At 42.1% G+C, this 16,815-nt stretch overlaps 1 protein-coding gene across 1 annotated transcript in view; it reads right to left on the bottom strand.

Annotated features, from left to right (window-relative positions):
• Positions 1-15,844, bottom strand: part of NRG3 (neuregulin 3) — a 400,979-nt gene extending 385,135 nt beyond the window's left edge. The window contains exon 1 of the mRNA XM_074154671.1: positions 15,157-15,844. Coding sequence (XP_074010772.1) covers positions 15,157-15,844 — 688 coding nt within the window. The remainder of the gene's footprint in view (positions 1-15,156) is intronic.
• Between the last annotated feature and the right edge of the window lie 971 nt (positions 15,845-16,815).

Here is a 16,815-nt window from a genome sequence, read left to right as displayed (position 1 = left end):
ATCACACTTTCTGTGATGCATTTCACAGTGACTCCGCATACCAGTTACACAATCAACTGCTTGTCTCTACGAGAAGTCGGTCATTTGGTGGAGTTTCACATGGTTTACAGAGAAAGCACCTCGGACTTTGGAAAACTGTGGGCTTTTTTTTCTTCGGAACTGTTTAATAAAGGGTTTGCGACCTCAACCTTTTTTAATGTAAATCCTTATTAAGCAATGACCTTGAAACCTCTGGAAGTTCAGTTTTGGTAGAACTGTTTGAACTTGAAGCTGCAAAACTGTACGACTTCGCTTTCTGAAGAACAGACACTTTTCTCAAATGGGGACTCCTGAAGGGAAATTCTACCTCCCACACCTCTTACATGAAGGTCACAAAAAAAATACTAGACACAAGCGGGATTGTTTGGGATACCAGGAGTCTACCTAAATTAGCCATTTGTTTCATACTAGAGTAAATACTGGGTCAAAACAAGTCATTGAGGAGGTCTTCGATTCTCCAGGATTAGTGCACTGGTTGTTTAGATTATAAATGCTGTCTTAACTTACAAAATGGGTAAACATTACCTTACTTCAACAATTTATCTCACAAACTTGATTTTTTTTTACATACACTTTCCTTTTAAGACCTAAGGTTTACAGTGCAGCTTTCTTTACAAATGACAAACGTCACTAACAAAGCCGCATTTGTGGATCCCCAAGAAAGTTCCAAGGCAATGTCATCACTTCAAACTGAGATCCCCATAAAAATCATTTTATTTCTCCTAATGCTTATCTGACTACCAACTGAGCTCCCTGCCACATGATCACAACTGAAACATGTGGTGTCCTGGTTTGAGATAAAACGGAACCAGCTTTCAGTTGGTGCTGTTCATTACCAGTTCAGTAATTTTACTTCTTAGCTAAGCCTCTTCTAACTCTCTGAAATTAACAGCATATTGTGTAGAAAACTGTCTGTTCTCTGAGTGATAAGACCTCTGTTTATAGTCAACACCAAGGAACAGCATGCAGAGAGGCTCTTTCTTATACCTATTGCTATAACAACCAAGGTCAGCTAACTTTGTTACTTGCCTCGCTGGAGGGTTGGAAATGGAAAAATATAGAGGGGACCCCGCTGCAAGGAGGAGCGGACAGGACAGGTGACCCAAAACTGACCAACAGGGTATTCCATCCCATCTGCCCCATGCTCAGTATAAAAGCTGAGGGATCAAAGGGTCAGCCCTCTTTCTTCAATGGCCAATGTCCAAAGAGGACCCTGTCTGTTTGTCTGCCTTTGATCCCAATCTGTGTGTTCCTGACTCACATCCGTTGCTGAGTCCAGTCTGGGACTTCCCCAGTGCCTGCCGGTGACATCATCCTGGGAGCTTGATATGGTTTTGTATATATTGTACACATTTCATTATTTTCTTTTTATTTTTAATATTTCATTAAAGTAGTTTAGTTCCTTCTAAACTCATAAATCTCTTTATCCCTCCTCCTCCTCTCCTTGGAGTGAGAGGTGGGGGGAAAGCATCTGCCACCCGTAATTGGCCAATTTGGCCTAAACCACAACATGTGGAAAGGAAGGGGGCATACCACTTGGAAAGATTTAACTTTTATGTTATTTTTAAAGGAAAACCATCTGAAACCACAAACATTTTTAGAGCTTTGATGTTCATGTAATGAGATTATGATACGAGTGGTACAAATCGAGACTGACAGAACCACTGAGAGCCACGCAGAATATAAAAACCCCGTCGAAAACCTTCTACACAGACACTAGCCCACTGTTCAGTAAAACAGATATTCCAGTCGGTCACGGCTGTGCCAGACTGAGAGAGTTTGAATGCGTCCCATATCAGGCCACTTGCAGAGCCTGACTTCAGTAGTAACAAATGAAGATCCAAAGGCTTCATCCACTACTATTAAAATTAACATAGCGTTAATATTACTTCAGCATGGACAGGATCAGTCCCCAGACAGACTGCTACCTGTAGTCAACCCAATGATTGCCGGGCAAAAAGACATCCCACCTTAGGTGGTGCACACCATACCCTCCGGTCATAAATAGGATGCCAGCCCAAGCTGGTTGTTAATAATACAGATCCATTCATTTATTACTCCTCTTTGTTTTCAATCCTTTTCATTATCCTATTTGCAACCAAAATACTTCCAGCTCTCCATTCCAAACAGCAGATTATGCCACTTAATGGCAATTAAATGTCTTAAAGGCATTAAAAAGGCTATTACCATAACATATTTTCAAGCACCAGTATAAATCATTTCCTATAGGCTTTGAAATTCATGAGTGAGCCTCCAATGCAAACATCCGTATTAGAGTCATACGTCTGGCTGTTACCACATTAATCTTCAGTAATAACTAATGTTACTAAAACCTTCCCAAACTGCTAAGACAATCTGAATATATGAAAATTTTAAGTTGATAAACAATTGCTTACCCACCTTTAGTAAGTTTCTGTTACAAACATTGTTTTTAAGCCCCAAACCTAACAGCAGGATAAATAGCAAATGGGACAACACTTAACAAGCTTTACATGTACCTATTTACACTACAAAGCTAAACATATCAGTTCAACTCATGGAAAACATTTTCAGGTAATTAGTTAATTTTAAAAGAAAAAATGCAAAACTTCATTGATTTTAGAATTCTACTAGTGGAAGGGGGTTGAAAAGTGAAAGCGAAATCAATTACATCACCAAAGACAGAAAAAGCATTTGCCAATTTTTCTCCAATTGTATTAGTTGATCTACTAGAATATGTCTTCTACAAACCTTGTCTCATTCTCTGAGATCCTCTCCAATAAATATATTATTATTGTTAGAACAGATTTCTTTTACTTAGAGATCAGTATAGATGCACTTAATAAAAGTCAACTATGAGAAAATGCAGAACAGACTAGGCTAAGCAAGTCACTCCTTTGTAACTGTTTATTTTAAATGTTAGCTAGAGCCCACTTATTCTCACTTATCTCATTGGGTTTGGATTTGGCTAAGGATCCCACCTACTCAGAGAGCATTTTGACTCTATCTATAGAAGACTACACCATACTGAAAGTGTTTCTTCCTTTTGATGTGAGATATGGCAACAATAACACTTCAGTTCTAAAATATAACAAGACGGCAATATAAAACATAGTAGTTACAAAAATTCCCAGTGACAACTGACTAAAAAGTTAAGCTAAAAAGATTTAAATTGGGTTGTCATAATGGCAGTTTTTGGCCTAATGAGTATCTCAAATTCAAACCTGATTCAAGTCACTGCAGGACAAAAATAAAAAATGATGAACTAGAGTAAGTGGCTTGTTAGAGTGTCTCGCATACAGCCCTGCCTGCTGGCAGATACACCCCTGTTATTCAGGGCCTTAACTTGGCTATATTTGGAGATATGCTGTTAAATCACCTAAGAAATAAAAGCTTCCATCCCTTCCTCCTTAGTACTGAAGTCCAACAGATTTCACTGTCAGAAAATTACTGAAAATGATCACACACACAATCAATGGCACAACCCAGGATACCAGGTACTTTCTGAAATTTAAAATAAGACTTGCTAAGTGTATTTCCTTATTACTTTCTGAACATCATTGTAACACACCTCTCGCTTCTCATCTGTACCTCTTTACCAATGTCCTTATTTCACAAATAATAAAACCTAAGCTTAAGGAAAAGAAGCGACCACTCTTGGTCTCCTAACTTCCAGTAGCCAATAACATATGGTCTGTTACTTTTACTGAGGTTTGAACAACTTTTGAGGATGAATTTCAGACTAAAAAGCAAGCTGAAATTGTGAAAATGAAGTCATTCTGTAGCAATTGTCTATTATAAAGGCTCTGTGTTGTCAAAGTCACCCTTTTTCTGGAGGAAGTGGAAAGTCAAGGTAATTTCATTCAGTTGTAACAGCAAAGGGCAGAGCTCTAAAGACAACAGAGCAGCATGGAAGTTTACTTAACCCTGAGCACTGTCTTCACACAAAGTATCTCCATCTATGCACTATGGGATATACCTGTTCAATACCTGATGGGAAGTTATTTTGTTCTGTAATGTAGGAAAACATTATCCAAAGTAACTAACAAAGACATGAAATAGTGCTGAACCTCTGACACCACATTTGGAGTTTTGGGTTTGTTGAGTTTTTTACATGAACTTATTTTCTGCAACTACTAATGAAAGTGCATATCACATATATTTAATCTAATATCCTCCTATTTCCTTTATTTATGTGCTTTGATTATCCCAACCTTTATTTAAGCAGAGATGACCTGAACTTAGAAGCTTTTAATTACCTCTTTGCCAATGCAGAGTTGGACCAAAATCTGGTGATAATTAGAAGAGCTTCATTATGTTCTAAATTCTTTAACAAGCTTTAATTATTAGTTCTCATGTAAAACATTCATTCTAGTGCCTGTCTGTGGTCTATTCTGCTTCTTACAGAACTGCAGAGCAGCCTACAGCTGCCACTGAATACTCCGTTACATGTGAGATGAGTTCCTTGGGTTCTAATTCTATTTCATTACACAAAATATAGTAAATTTATTTTAAAGTAGTATTTGCTAAAGGACAAGGTCTAAGAGCCTGTGCTGTCATATAGATTGCATTAATAAACAGGATTACAAACCTGAAAAAAATATTAAGAGAGTGTTAGAATGTTAAGGGATGGTTGAAAAATAATCTCTAATTAAATAATTCAAATGTAATGAATTTAATTAGATATAATCTCACAGTATCTTCTTAAAAGCATTTAAAAAAATAAGCTCCCTAATAAACCCACACTGCCTTTAAACAGACAAAATTCTTACAGTATGCCAATAAAACATCTCATGAGAATTATTAATCTTTTTATCACTCAGCATACCTCATCCTCACTCTACCCACTGATGGATCTCTTTTACAGTAAGGACTTTTAGCTTAGGCCTGTCCAACACACTTGATTTTCTACGGGTACATCACTCACCAGCCAGGACCATTGTTAAAATTGGGGATTAACGTATTTTAATTGTTATCAAACTTGAATAAATACCTGTTTGCATTTCCAAAATAAGTACTGTAAACAAACCAGGAATGAGGAGCCATTACTCAGTAGCTCCTCCAACCGCGTACGTTCACATTTATAGATGCACCTTACATCAGTGAAGCTGTGGCTGGCTACAAATCCCCTACACCTGCCACGATAATAGAGAATAGCTTTTCAAACATATATAAACACAAGGTGTAATCAAGCTTTGTAGTCTACCCAGTTACTGAAACCCAGTAGATGCAAGTGATCTCTTCAATCTTCTATAAAATAACAATTACAACAGCAGACTCTTCTTTCTTCCCCACTAAAGCATATCACACACTAACATTTCAGCTTCGCGTATTCAGATTAAATCCAGCCATCCAAGAACTAAAACCCATAAGAATTCCCTATTGCGGGCAGATATTTCTAAAACCAATTTAAAATATTAAGTTACTATTCTTGTTTTTCATTTAGGACTAAGTAAGTCTCTGTAATGAATGTGCTCCAGATATGAAAAGGTATTAGAAATGCTTCTTTCCCTCTGTGCTTTTGTAGAGAACAAGGCAGGACAGTTAATGCTGACAGAGCCAAGGCAAAGGCTGTGTCTTCCCAGATCAGGCCGAAGTGAGCTGAAGAGCTTCTTCTGCAGAAGCGCAGGACGGGTACGGCTCACCCCGTCACCTCCACTGCCCATCCACTGCCTTCTTACTCTAAGGCAAGGTGACAGCAGCCACCAAGTGGCAAATGTTCACCTCCCCCAGTACAAACGAGCCTTCAGACTGTAAATCCTATGACTCTAAATGTATCCTGTGAATGTTGCATTTTCTGTGTCGCTTTTATTACCATTATGAACATCAAGGTCATCATCTCCACAGCTCAAAAGGTAATTATTTGAGGCAAAGGTGCACCCTCCTAACAGAGCAGTTTTGGTAGGAAGAGAGCCTACATGCACTATGAAAAGCTGCTGCAGAAGTACATAGTCTAAGTTTAGTAGCAGACTGCATCATTTCTACATTGCTTTGAGATAATCAGTGAATTTAAAAGTGTGTATGTTATAAACTCAGAAACAGCATTCAATGAGTATTTTCACCTGTTAGATACTACAATTTATAAATTATTTTGGTTTGCAACCTGTATTTTTCTGACTAACATTTTTAATTGATAGAAACCAATTACAATCAACTTCATAACACTGAGATAGTGTCTTATAAATAAGCATCTGACCCTGTGAAGTATGCACTACTAACATGAATTATAAAATAAAGATTAAAATCTAAAAGGAAAAAAAAAACCAAACTGATTAAGGAAAAAAGTGTTGCTGTATGTATTTATGCATGGCATGTTGGCTTTTTAGGTTATTAAAAAAAAAAAAATAAATGAGGGGATTGAACTTTTAGCACTATGACCCTTATGTAGCTGGGCCAGATTTCAGGCTAAAGACTAATGTGGTTTAGCTACTTATGAAATAATTATAAAAGTACCTCTACCCTTCTAAATCAGGAGCACTGACATTCATCAGAATAATCCCCTCAGTTAAGTTCCTGAACCCACTGCCCACTGAACCCTGGCAGTGCCAAGTCTTCATACTTGATACTGTGAAATGGCAGAAGAATCACCATACCCTTCCAGTGCAGCTTATCTCTAGGTTTCAAACAAAAACCTTCTTTCTCTTTTGTAAATTCACTGACAGATTGAACAAGAAAATTAATTTCCTCTCCACGCAACACTATTCTTAAAAAAACACCAAGAAAGCACACTCCTTTGGAAGAAAATTAACAGATTGTTTTTATCTAGTATTACAGGATCAATCCTAAGTCAAAACTTCTGGGATAGCTTAGTACTATTTTGATGATAGCCCTCTGACCACTTGTACTGTAATTCACCACGGGGAGAGGAAACAAAGGTTGCCTACATCTTTTTTTAATATTCAATGGTATTAGTCAGTGAGAAGGTTAACTAGCTACAACTCTCAGCCACTCTGAGCACACTATTGGAAATACTATTTTATTATCTATTAAACTGGGAGACATAAGAAAACACTAGCATTGCACAATGCAGCACAATTTTGCAGGTTAGCAACACTTTTTGATACAAGATTTTTGTTTTTGTTAAAATCCTGATTACATTCAGAAGCAGCAGAGCAGCTGCAGGCTGGATTGTACGTTTTCCACCTTCTTTGCCAACCACATTAGTAAAAAAAACCCTTGTCATTGCAGTTAAAGCAGACCACCAAAGCCCTTCCAAGACAATAACCCCATCTTATCTCAAATGCTTGCTTTACAAGTTCTGACATCAGTGAGAATAATCAGATCTGGAAAAGAGGCTATTTGCTATTAATACTAATTTAATGGTTCGCTGTTGCACAGTGCTATAGCCCCTCTATCTGGTAACAACCAGCAATCAAGGCTCAGTTCCTACTGAACTAGAATCTTGAACTTTAACAGCAATGATGCTGTGAAATGAACAATGTGAAGATAGCTTCGTAAGTTTTGTTTCAGAAAATAACTGAATCTTAAAATACAACTTGCCGTATCTAACATTTTAGAAAATATTTTCTATCTACAAGCTTTAGGTAAAAGTCAGCGTTGGCATATATCCTAGCTGTGGAAGTAATACAGAGGAAAAAAACATAGAAAAGCAGAAGTATTATTTTCCAGAATAGTATATTTTTAAAAAAATAGAAATCAGGTAAGGAAATAATTTAAAAGCGATGTGCAAAAAAAATTCATCAGCCACATGACTTGTGACGCTCTACAGCTAAGCAACGACAGTCCTCCAGAACCCAAAGATTTTACTACAGAACATATCTCAGGCAAAGAATAAATAGGATAATGGTATACTTCTCAGAGCAGTGCTAAACACGACAAAAAAGAAAATGCACTAATGGAAACTCAGTTCTAATAAGCATATTTAAATAATGCTGTCAACTTTTAAAAAGCAGCACTTTAAAGCTGATGTGCATTTATTTACACAGGCATGTTTTGTAAGCATTCACACTGCAATCTAAGACAGTAACAGATTTAATCACACAGAAGTTCAAGACAAATTGACCCTGATTCTGCAGATGCATAACTCTACAAAAGAGGAAAGGCATCACTCGCACACCCTAAACTGGGCTTATGTGTTTGCCAAATCGGGCCGTATAGCAATCTCATAAAAACCAAAGACTCTAAACTACTTAATTTGGCACAACTTCTACACAGAACACTGTCAGGATATTTTTTCCTCAGTTCTCTGCTAACAAAGTTACAAAATGCATCAGTGAAAGGTCTTTTCATACAGATTAAAATGCTAATTAATTTTTCAACAAAGAGCACCTACCACATCACCAATATATATGCACTGCTAATGTCCATCTTCACTGTGAGCATAAAATACAAGGCGGGGGGGGATGGGACACAACTGTCGGGCCCTTAGAATTGCCAAGAGATCAATTCAAATTTCAAAAGGAAAAGACATAAAACCAAACAATAACAAACAAAAATGAGATGTTAAAGCAAAAAGCATAGGCTTTGCAAGTTGTTGAGCTTATTTTACAGGGACTAAAGTAGGAAATTCTTCAAGTATTTCACTTTATCTTTTTACCCTGTTATGTTCTTATTGGAGAGTGGACCTCTCCCATTCTACCTAAGCTTTTCCCAAAGGTTTAATTGTTGCAGAAATACAAAAATCAAACTACTCTGAGGAAAAAACATAAATCAATTTGGACATGTTGCTAAACATGATATGAAGCGAATTATCTTTGAAGCTAAATATTTTGTCTCCTATAGTCAGCAATCATCAGAACTATACCATAAAAAATTAAAAAAAATCAGGAGTAATATGTTGTAAAAAAGACCTGAATGTCACGGAATCCTCCTATTTACAAACCACATGAAAAAGACGTCTGTGGAAATGCAAAATACTGCCCTTGGAGGACAGAAAAGATGGAATAGTGGAAGAACTTTGTAGGTTTTACTTATTTTATCTGTATCCTTAAATATTACTAGAGTAATACTGAGAATATTGATAAAGTTTCAGAAACAAACATTTAAACAGTTAGCAATAAGTACTTAGTAAATGTATTTTTCCCTATCACCACATTTCAACAGGAAGAGTTGATCCAACCAGGTATTTCTTCTTTGAAAAGGACACTGAAATTTATAAATACAGTTGCTATTTTAATTTTCTTTGTGGCTGCTTTATTCATTTTTCTCCTCTTGAATGCATTTTACCAAGGGGCCCCCGAAACCTGTGTGATAAAAAGTAAAAACCCAGTCAAAAAGCACTTGTCCACCAATGTGCATTTACTTTCTCTGTGTGTTGCCCAAAAGCCATTTGAATGCTCATCCTCTGTCTTGTTCTGGTCACAAGTGTCCTTGCCTGGCAAGCCCGTCTGCTCAGCCCTCACAGGGAGCTACTTCCCTCCACTGAAGATGTACTTTACTCAGTGGAGTGGCTTGAGATTAGGTATGAAGGGGAAGGTAAAAGTATGAAAGTAGGTAAGAGCTGTCCGCCTTGGAAATTTAGTTCTGAGCAATAAAAAAACACAGCCCCAGTTTTGATCTGGAGCACAGCTGCCTTATTAACTGACACTTCTAACCCTCACCATATCGATCCAAGGACTAAGTCCCTTAGAGTAAGAAATCATCTCCATAACACAAAGCATCTTGTTGTCTTTCCTAATTGTGTTTTGTCTATTCTGGTAATGCAAAAAAAACCCCAACACAGCTTAATAGTAACAGTGAAAACAAATCTCTTCCACACAGCAGAACCTGAAAGAGACTTTCAAATTAAAAAAGATGCACTTTAACTTGGCTTTCACGGAATCACGGAATTCTCAGAGTTCATTCAAGCGAACTCAAGCTAACTCAGTCAAGTCCACTTAGCTACAATGAAATCTGCAGGTTTCTTTTCTGAATTACACTGCAAGGACAAGCACCACAACCAAAGTAGCTGCCTTGTTTAGCAAAGGCTGGTCCTTATGTTACCGCAGGCTTGGAGGTCCTGATCCTCCTTGAAAACAGGTACCGGCAAATGCGCAAATACCTGCTTGTGTTCTGCATGTGCACACATGTGCACACGCACATACGTGCACAGTTAAGATGGGAATATTGCAAACTTGTTCACAAAGAACCTCAAAAGAAACCACCAGGCTCAGAGACACCCAAAAGTCTCTGAATTTATATATTTATTTATTTATCTGACCAGGTAGTCCTACACCATTTTACTAGTCGCCTCTCCTTGTGCAGTTTGTTTCCAAACAAGTCATGGGAGAAATCAGCAAAACCAAACACTAATATGCTTTAGCTACTTCCTGAAAGCCACACGAGCTAAAGAATTTACAAATAAAGTCAAAGCCAAATCCATACCAATCCTTGTATTTACTGGGCTTTGCAGGAGGTTTCAAAGCAATGAGTCAGATGATAAATGTACTGCAACACTAGACACAATACTGTAGATAGAGACAGGTCTTTTGCTTTAATTTTTAATTTCCATTTTCTGTGGGTTTAGACAAACCACTGACATTACTTTACCATAATACTTTGCAATGAATCAATACTTTAATTTAATAATGGTATTCTGTTGTCAACATATAATATATCACATAATGTCCTTGTATAGATGCTAAAAAAATATGCCAAATAAAATGCAAGGCTTTGCTTTTACCAGTGATCACAGGTTAAATCAATGTAATGAGAATCCTTACAGCCCCCAAAAGAATTTTCTTCAGGGTTAAAAGGCAGCATGGAGTAATTTCAGCCATATCCCTTCATCTCATCATACCAGTGCTGTGAAAGCTCTCCTAGGTCATGGGATTCCAACGAGTATTTCAATAAAAGGAACAGAGAGGAAATATACCTGAATGGAATCAATGTACGTATCCGTGACTGGGACTCCTTTAAACATTCCACTTCCTTCTGAACTCAGTGATAACTGTGCTAGTTCCTAACTATAAAGGGAATTATAAATGGAAAACAGAATTAAGCCCAGTGTCATCCAACTTAATTGCTGTAAAATCTGAAAAAAAAAATTAAATTATAATAACAACCACTTTAGTGGTGTGACTGCAATTCTGTATTTATTATTTTTACCTAGACAGTAGCCTTCCTGTTGACAAGTATTCAAGATTGGAAACACAAATCTAATCATGTCTGTGGTACACTGACTCATGGTATGTGAATAGAAAGTAAGTGGGAATGAGGAAGAAGCAAATGCTTTCAGAACTCCCAGTTATTCGTTTCAGCATTTTTTTTTCAATTCAACAGCTTTTGATGCATTACAAATTGATAAACAACTGGCATATTAATCTTAGTCAATGCTAAGGGCACGTGCTTTGCAGTCATGTGTGTTCCCCTCGATTTCAATGACAGCTCATGATCATAACGCGAAGTGTTCACAGATACATGTCATTTGTTGGCAGAACGTTTTAGAGTTCTGGGAAGAGTAGGTCTGGTTTTACTATGGTTTGGCACCTCCCACAACACTCTCCAGTTGGTGAAAACCCCGCAGTTCCATCTAAGTGTCATCCTTAATGTGAAAAAGATATTTGAGTCAGTGCAAAATAAAACAAACAGCTTTTACCAAAATGTCAGTGTTGGTAACAGTTCAGCTGCCAGATGCTTGTTACTTGAACCCATGCCGTGCATAACAAACAGACAGAGATATGACTAGGATAAACGACTGGACCAGAAAATCTTTAGCAGGAAATCAAAGTATACTCAGGCTGCAGTCTGGAGACATAAAAAAAAGGTCACAATTGGACTTCACAAGATGTATTGATTAAGAGTTCTGTAACATCTCTTTCCTTAGTTACTATGCATTAGTTGAGCCCCACCTGCCTGACCTCAGTTCTCCGCATTAGCCTTTGGTCATATGAACTCAAGAGAAACCACAGTGCTATTTCATAGCTGAATTCACACAGGAATTCGTATAAGTACCGTATCTCAATTTAAAGATAATAACATTACTGAAGAACCCAGAATACCATGAAAAATGCATATTGGAAAAATCAGGGCATGACTCTTTAGAAATTAAACCTATGGCTTCATAAAAATAAAACTTCACTGGTGTGTTCCAGTCAGTTGGTTGATTTTTCTGATCCTAGGCTGGACTATCCTTCTAAATCAATGATTGATTTTTATGTTGAGCACTGGATAAAGAGGCTCACACTGAAAAGCCACAGTCCGTGCATAATCATGAGAAAAACATGCAGGCACAAGACACAGAGTGAGATTTGATGAGTAAGTGGCTTTTGCTTAGTCAGAACCTGAGGGATCTTCATCAAGAACTTTCAAAACAGCTAACAGATAGCTTGACTTTGAGTGAAACACAACCAAGAATTATTGTCATTATGCACACCCACAAAAAAGTGAGAGATTTCACAACATCTCCTCAGATGAATACACACACAGAGAAAAGGCTTTACCAACATTTATTTCAGGTGGGCAATCATCCGGCTTTCTGAAGAAATAACTCCCGATTTGCCTTCCATTTTCCTAAGTCATAATTTGAGTCTATTTTAACCTGTTAAAACAATTAAATAAACTGCCACATGAACCAGTATAAATAAAGACAGCTGCTTCTTTTCTTAAAAGCTGTGAAATGCTAAATAACCTATGACTCCTGCCCACATATGTGCCTTACCAAGCCAGAGGATCACATAAGGGTGTGCACTATTTTGAAAGCTGGGGCATCAGATTTGTCATGTCAGATTTGTATTCACACGGTATAATGGGATCCATGACTTTCATTTCAACAGCAGCTGGAGCAATGGGCACAGAAGGAACACGGGAAACGTTCCCATGCTCAACCTCGGAAATGAGAAAGAATTTCTTCTAAAAAAAAATCCCTTTCTTCCCAAGAGCTGTTAGTGGCAGATGCAGACACTTGCTGTGGGGTCACACCATGTCAGCAGTTCACGGCAGAAAGATTGCATTTCTTCTCCCCCTCCCCTCCAGTGAATACTGCAGCCTCAGAGAATTTTACATGTATCCTCAGAAACGCTCATGTGTATCAGGAAAGTACAGCTGTAAGGCTTTAAAAAAAATTTCCACATGCCCTACAAATTCAAATCCTTTTTTATGTAATCTATTTAATCTCCCATTAATGATAATCTCTGCTATCAATGTGCCCAAACAGGGTCAATTTCTGCCAGATTTGCACTTCTTGCATTTCATCCTATAACCAAGCTGTATTTAATGAGGGGAAACACCCTGCTGTAAAAGGTATTAGCAGTCTCCCTAAAACAAATAATAGTTACAAGACTCTGCAACTGCCAGGAACATTTCAAGATTGTGGGTTTTCTTCTTCCTTTGTGTGTCTTGTGTGGATGAGAGTCCTGCCAGCTGAACATTATTTATTAATCAGGATATTATTGCCTTCTATACCTTGTAAGGAGACAGCATAGAGGGCCGGAAATTGCTGTGGATATCTCTTATGTACCCAAAAAAATAGAAACGGGAGAAAGGAAGAGATTGCAAGGGAGCATTTTGACCCCAACAGAACCCACCTGGCAAGCCCAGGCAGCATTTCAGACACATACAAGTCAGGGCAATTTGAAACACCATGTAACATACCTGGTTCACACAAGGTTTGAAAATGGAGACACAGGTTAAAAATCAGGCTCCCTTTGCTGTTTTTTGTTTTTTTGTTTTTTTGGTTTTTTTTTAAGAAGTGCCCTATACAGCTCCCTACAACTAAGTGAAATGGGTAGGGTTCAGCTCCACAAGAGATCTTCCTTCTGGTAACAACTGACTTCCTTAGGTGTTGTACCTACAGAGCAAGCAAGCTCAGACACACCTGTAAGGGACGGTTCTCTCTCATTTACTGTAGCAGACAGTGGGAAAGCGAGTTATTGCCTTGTTTGCTCTTCTGATTTAGTGATAGTTTTATTCGTAATCATTCCTAGCACTCCACCACCTGCACACCCACCCACCCACACATACATGTCCAATTTGCTGCTGTTCTCCCGATTTTGTCAGTTCACAAGATCAGTTCGCTCTGCATATACTCTCTGCTCCGGGGCTCATCAGCAAATAGATTTAATGGACAAAATAAAGTTCAAATGACTTGCTAACAAAATCCTCTAGTGGAATAGCCAACATTAACATGCAGAAGGGGAGCCCTGGGCTGTAAAAGCAATTCAGGTGGTAGCATTCAATTGAATTGACGTTCCTAGCAGAAGCAGCTAAGAGTTAATGGAGGACACACGGCTTCTCATTTCCTATGCTGCATCCAAGAAATCGCAGAAGATGACTATAATACAGTATAATTGAGCATTTCACTAAATAGCATGGCACATAAGTTCTTTTTGGCACGGATTGCATTTGTCCTAGATAACCTTTACGAGAAGCTGAAAGTTGATGCATCCCAACCAAACGAATTTTCAGATTTAGCCCAAATCCCTAGGTTTGTGCCTGGGAGGGTGGGAAGAAGCAGCCACCGAGCATCAATCGGGGAACTAGCCCCCTCCTCTGCTTAAAAAAAAATAGTCAGTTACGGCAAGACGGTGCTGTGGCTACACACAGGAACCGGGAAAGCGTTTGGCTGCGTCTGCACATTCGCGGGGTGCCCTATGCTCCTTCCTGGTGGAGCTGGCGGCGGCTCTTGAAAGAGCCGGGCACTGGGACGGAGGGAGCATCCTTCCAGAACCCGCTATTTCAAAGCGGACGACTGTGGAAAGCCAAACTCCCTCACAGGCAGAAATACACGGGCACAACCCACCCCGCGCCTCCTGAGAACCACTCTGCCCCTTCTGGGAGCCGCCGCTGCCTGGGGGTCATCAATTGTCCCTCTCGCTCAGACACCTCCCAACACCTCCTAAATACCTTCCGCAGACCAAGCTGGAAGGGGAAAGGAGGGCTCTACATCTTTCCTAAAAACCACAGCGAAATCTAGTCACCTCAAATGGCTGCTCCTGCCTCACCATCCATCACACAAGCGGGGAACTTGCCCGGGGAGAAAGGGGGGCGCAAGCGGGGGAGGGAGAAAAGAAGCGCAAACTTCGGAGATCTTCGGCCTCCCGCAGGGCAGCAACCGCACGGGAAACCCGCGTTTCCCGCGGAGACTCGGCAGCGACCTCCGACCGAGACGTCGCCCCGACCCCGCCGGCGCTCGGCAGACACGGGGTTTTGACAGGGAGACGCGAGCGAGCGGGCGCCGCGAGGGCGCGGGGCGGCACTTACGGGTTTTGGGGGTCGTGCTGGCCTCCGGCGTGGTGGTGGTAGACTCCTGGAAGGGAGACAAGGTCCAGGACGGCGCCGAGTCGTGGACGTAGATCTTGTAGGAGGAGGTAGCGTGTGCCGCAGTGGGCCAGGCGGGCAGCGGCGGGGTGCTGGGGGCGGCGGGCGGCGGGCGGGCGCCGCGGCCGGCGGTACCGGGGGGGCCGCTGGCGGGCGGCGCCGTGTGGGGCGCGGCGGGGTGTCGCGCCGCGGTGGGCCGCGGGCCGCCCCGCGCCGGTCCGCGGGTGCCCGGGGGGCGCGGGGGCGCCCGGCTCATGGTGGTGAGGCGGGGGCTGACGCGGCTGGGCGGCCGCGGCGTGGCGGCGGCGGTGGTCTCCGCGCCGCGGGGGGGTGCGGTGGGCTTGGAGAGGAAGAAGGGGTCCTGCCCCACGCCCTTGGCGTCCATCAGCTCGGTGGGGACGTACTCCTTGACGGAGCCCACCACGATCCACTTGAGCAGCATGAGGCTGAGCCCCAGCCCGATGAAGCCGATGAAGAGGGGCACCACGCAGAGCCACGTCTGCTGCCGGTTCCAGACGATGCAGTCGCTGCAGCGCAGCTCCCGCGGCGGCCCCCCGGCCCCATCCCCGCCCGGGCCCCCCGCCGCCTCCGCCGCACCGGGCGCCGCGGCGCCGGCAGCCCCCTCGCTCATCCTAGGGGCCGTCCGCAGTGCCGCCGCGGCCCCGGGGCATCAGCGCGCCGCGGCTACCGGCGGCATGCGGCGGAGGGGGGCGGAGGAGAGCGGAGCGGGGCGGAGGGGAGCGCGGCGCAGAGGAGCGGGCGGCGGGAGCGCCCCGCTCAGTCACGCCGCCGGCACGGCATGCCCCGCGCAGCCCCGCGCAGCCTCCCGCGGCCGCGGAGTCAGCGGGACGGCCGCGCCATCCGCCGGGCGCCCTCCTCTTGCGCTGCCCGCTTCAGCCTCTTGGCTCTCCTTCTTCTCCCTCCGCTCTCAGGTTTTTCTTTTTTCTTTTGTTTTTTGTTGTTTCCCCAGGTAATAAGTCGCAAGAATCAGCCTCCTTGATTTATTTTTTTTTTTTATCCCAAGCGTGCGGCTCCGGCGGCGGGCAGGCACATTCCTTCACATCCACGCTCCTTCTCGCCTCTCCTCTTTTTTCTCTCCCCTCGGGGCTGGGAGATCTTTTCTTTCCGTCTTTCCTTCCTTTCTTCCTTCCTTCCTTTCCTCCGCTCCCTCCCCCGCCCGCTCGGCTCCTGCCTATGCCCGGCCGCGGCGCAGCAGCATCCCCCGGCTGCTCCGCGGGGAGGCGGCGGCGCGGCGCACCCGCCACTCCGCGGCCCCGCGGCCAACCCGCGGCCGGCGCCGGGCCAGGGAGGCCGATCCGCGGGCGGGGCCCGGCGGCAGGAGGCACTGCTCCGCGCAGCTCCTCCGCGCCCGCGCTAAGTCCGGCCCGGCATCGAAACTCCGGCGAGGGTTCCCGGAAAAAAAAAAAAAAAAAAAAAAAAAAAAATCAAAATCCACAGACACACACACGAAAAAAAAAATTAAGATGAAACCCTGGAGAGGGGGTGGCAATGACCCAGTCGGCAAAAAAATACGGATCCGGCAATTAAATAGGCACGCAGAAGGCAGCTCCTGCCAAGCTTGCAGCTTCTGTTCAATTGTGT

The sequence above is a fragment of the Numenius arquata genome, chromosome 10 (assembly GCF_964106895.1).
Source record: "Numenius arquata chromosome 10, bNumArq3.hap1.1, whole genome shotgun sequence".
Taxonomy (NCBI): Eukaryota; Metazoa; Chordata; class Aves; order Charadriiformes; family Scolopacidae; genus Numenius; species Numenius arquata.
This window is presented reverse-complemented; position numbering and strand designations above follow the sequence as displayed.